Source organism: Perognathus longimembris, chromosome 8, assembly GCF_023159225.1.
Source record: "Perognathus longimembris pacificus isolate PPM17 chromosome 8, ASM2315922v1, whole genome shotgun sequence".
Classification (NCBI taxonomy): Eukaryota; Metazoa; Chordata; class Mammalia; order Rodentia; family Heteromyidae; genus Perognathus; species Perognathus longimembris.
The window spans coordinates 62538691-62542442 of record NC_063168.1 but is presented as its reverse complement, the minus strand read 5'-3'; the positions used below and the strand labels follow the sequence as shown (position 1 = coordinate 62542442).

General features: G+C 51.9%; 1 protein-coding gene across 1 annotated transcript; it reads right to left on the bottom strand.

The window, feature by feature from the left end:
- Positions 1 to 797: 797 nt before the first annotated feature.
- On the bottom strand, positions 798 to 3443 carry Pomc (proopiomelanocortin). The gene is made up of 2 exons (XM_048353616.1): positions 3312 to 3443; positions 798 to 1439 (listed from the first exon to the last, which is right to left on the bottom strand). The coding sequence occupies exons 1-2, from the start codon at positions 3441 to 3443 to the stop codon at positions 798 to 800; spliced, it is 774 nt and encodes a 257-aa protein (XP_048209573.1).
- Between the last annotated feature and the right edge of the window lie 309 nt (positions 3444 to 3752).

Here is a 3752-nt window from a genome sequence, read left to right as displayed (position 1 = left end):
ACCAATTGGTTAGGGCCAGTTGTAATAGTGAAGTCCTGAAAGGAGAGGGGCTGGAAGAAGCCTCTGTGTGTATTGTATCAAAACAGATACAGATCTTCAAGGGTCTGTATCTTTGGCCAGATGAAAACTGAGAACTGATAGCAAGTCTTAGCTCTCCCACTGGGCTCCTCGGTGATTTAAAAAAAAAAAAAATCTCATCCATTTTCTCCTTTAATCCTGCCCAGAGTCCTCAGGCAGCAAATGGTAGATAAGAACTAAACTTGGAGAACTTCAGGTACTTGCCTAAGGTCAGAGTATTGCCAGAACTCAGATCCTGAAAGGCATGACCACAACTTCCACGTTACAGCCTAGAGTGCCTTCCTACTGAAGTACTGTTATGTGGGCCTCGGAGTGGCCCTTTCAGCATCTGAGTCTGTGTGGTCACCGCTAGCTGTGTTTGCAACACAATGAAGGCTGTGGAACGTGGAAGATGTTGGGTTCAAGACTCATTTACTAGAGGGTAGGGAGGTGGAAGTTTTTTCTTTCCATTCTCCCTACATCCAATGAAATATACTGCCAGCTAACCGCATGGAAACCACTGTTTGCTCTCTCGGATGGCTCAGAGGGTATTTTTTTTTTAATCCTAGCGTCTACAATCAGAGTCAAGAGCCAGCTGTGAAATTTGAAAGATTTTATTTCCTAACTACAAGGCAGCTTTAGGAGACTGAATGCCTTGACACTACCACCGCCCATGAGTGGATGGCTCGGGCTGGGAGGCAGCGGGACGGCAGGTGGCAGGGACCGGAGGCCCCTGCGCCTCACTGGCCCTTCTTGTGGGCGTTCTTGATGATGGCGTTTTTGAACAGTGTCACCAGGGGCGTCTGGCTCTTCTCGGAGCTCATGAAGCCCCCGTAGCGCTTGTCCTTGGGCGGGCTGCCCCAGCGGAAGTGCTCCATGCGGTAAGGCCCATCGTCGTCCTTCTTCTCGGCCTCGGGCTCCAGGCCGTACTCCAGGTCGGGGTCGCTGTCGCTGTCGTCGGGGCCGGGTGCGCCAGGCCGCTGGCCTGCCATCTCCCTCTTGAACTCCAGGGGGAAGGCCTCGGCCGACTCGTCCTCCGCGCCATTGGGGTACACCTTCACGGGGCGCCGCTTCTTCCCCACCGGCTTGCCCCAGCGGAAGTGCTCCATGGAGTAGGAGCGCTTGCCCTCGCCGCCGCGGAGCGCGACGCCCCCGAGGGGGCGTGGGACGCCGTCTTCTCCCGCCGAGACCTCTTCCTCACGCTTCTGCCCCCCGGCGCCGCCATTGCTGGGGCCGCTGCTGTTCCGGCGGCCGAAGCGGTCCCAGCGGAAGTGGCCCATGACGTACTTCCGGGTGTTCTCGGCCAATGGCTGCTCGTCGCCGTTGCCCGGAAACACTGGCGTCTCGGCTGACAGGTCCGGCTTGCAGGCCCGGAGGCACGCCTGAAAAGAGCGAGAACGCGTGAGGGAGCCCCGGGGCCCTGCGGCCCCCTGCGCCTCTCCACCCCTCGGGGCTTCGACTCTGCCTCTCTCGTCCAGGACGCTGGAGGCCACGTCTCACGTGGAGGCCACGTGGACATCGTTCCGGCCCCGCCTGCGCATGCGCTCCTTGGTTTGTGTAGCCTCTGTAGGCTTGTGAGCCGGGCCTTATATGTAGGAATTGCTCCCCCTAAAGCGGATAGATGGTCATTGTGGGTACTTGCTTCTGAGTACATAGGGTTCAACCAGGGGAGGCCCAGGATGGGAATTTAGGAGAGAATTCAAGTGGTAGATTTCGAGGCTCTGCACTTATAACAATTCCTCAATTTTACCCCAGTGATCTATAAGCTTATTTAATGCCTTACCCCTTCCCCCCAGCCCTGCCTTTGCCCGACATCTCAAAGCTTTCCGGCACTTACTGGGCCATTTTGCCCGATTCTTTGGTGTCTTCAGAACCGATTTCCTTACACCTTCCCTTAGTCTGTGAAGTGTGGGATAAGATGGTTCATTTTCCTGCCACCTCATTTTGACTAAAGGAAAGGGTGGGAAGCCAGAGTTATTCCCGTGGAGCCAGTGTTTCTACTACCTGTCCATAGAGAACTCAACTGAGGCACATGGTTGCTTAGGAAAATGATCTGTAGACTGCAGCCTTGAGTTTTTCAGTTGCTTGGGAACTACAGAGGAGAAAATAGAAGAATCCCACAGGGTCTGAGGAACCGGAATTTAGAATTACAGCACTGCCAAATATTAACTGTGAAAAATGAAAACAATGTAATGTAGGCTCGCCACCCTTTGTCAGATAATGAAACAGGAAGCTGAGAGATGAAAGGACCCGGTTAAGGTCATTGATCAAGGGTGATTGGTGACAGAAGTGGAACTAGAACCCATGAGCTCTGTGTACAGTTCTTCCTTTCTGGCAATGTCTCAACAAAAGAAGCTATGCAGTAGGTGTCCTTTGGCTCGCCCTGAAATGGAACTCATACAATCCCCCAGGCTTCTTGTTTCTATTTTATATTATACATAAAACCCGCTCTGTGTCTTAAAGGAAGTCTCTCCCATCACTTAAATTCATTAGTCCATTGGCAAAACACACAGGATATAATAATGGACATTCCATTTTGATCTGGTAAGTGCTGAGCGCACGCACATACACGGACACATACACACTCATAACTGTGGTGACCTAACACAGTGGGCCTTGATATACTGGGAAAACTGAAAATAGACTTGGCAAAAGCCAGGCCCCCAGAAGCATGAACCATTTTGGTACCAGTCATCAAAAAAAGTGTTACCTTTGGAGCAGGGTGTGGCTCAGTAGTAGAGCATTTGCCTGTAGGTGTGAGACTCTGAGTTTGATCCCTAGTGCTAGGAGGCATGAAAGGGTTTTCCTTCTCTTTCTAGTCTCCCTTTAGTGGAGTTGCCTATATGGCTTTGTAACTGACAATAGATAAAAGGAGAAGAAATATGGAGTGAAAGTAGTGATATGAGGCTATTTCAAAAGACATAATCTGGGGGACAAAAGATCAGAGATATAGAATTAGTTATTGCTGATATGGCACTAACTATGGTTTAAATGGTATGGGGTCTCCACAGAAGATACATGAGGAGTAGGTATAATCAAACAGAAATTGTGGACCAGGCCCATCTCTTTGAAGCTGCTTCCTCCTTCCATTGGCCTAATTCTAACTTCATGGCGAAGTTCTGCTCCGATCCTGGGTTAGCCAGTCAAGGGAAATAAATGGTCCCTTCCCCACACCCTTTTCTTTTGAGCTATCCCAGCATTAGTGCCCTCCGGTGCCCACACCAGCTGGCATCCATAACCCACCACGCACGTACCAGCAGATTGCTTTCCGAGGTGAGGTCCTGACACTGGCTACTCTCCAGACACCAGCCACGCACTTCCACGGAGGCCTGAAGCAGCAAGGCCAGCAGCAGGGCCCCTGAGCGACTGTAACACGACCTCGGCATCTTCCAGGTGGCAGGCTGCGGCTCTGCAGAAGCAAACAAGTTGGTGGGACCCCTGCAGGGAACAGAACAATGTTGGCCAGTCCCCAGGAAGAGCCGTGAGCCAACATTAACAACACTGGCTTGTGGAGTCCAAGGCTTTTTGAGGACAGGAGTGATGCTGAGAAGGGGTTGTGGGAGGCAAGAGGGGAAATGAGACCTGGGACGACTGTGGGCAGTTTTCCTTTTACCACCTGTTAAAAACCAGACCCCTAAGGAGATTAGGGCTGGAAGCTATTGGGCATCACTTGATCCACACCCCTTCCTATCGGG

What these genes read in the sequence shown, in the direction of transcription:
- Pomc (XM_048353616.1), bottom strand. Translation starts at nt 3,443, where the DNA reads ATGCCGAGGTCGTGTTACAGTCGCTCAGGGGCCCTGCTGCTGGCCTTG. An exon ending in CCTCGGAAAGCAATCTGCTG is followed by an intron (nt 1,440 to 3,311) that starts GTACGTGCGTGG and finishes CGCTCTTTTCAG; the next exon opens with GCGTGCCTCCGGGCCTGCAA.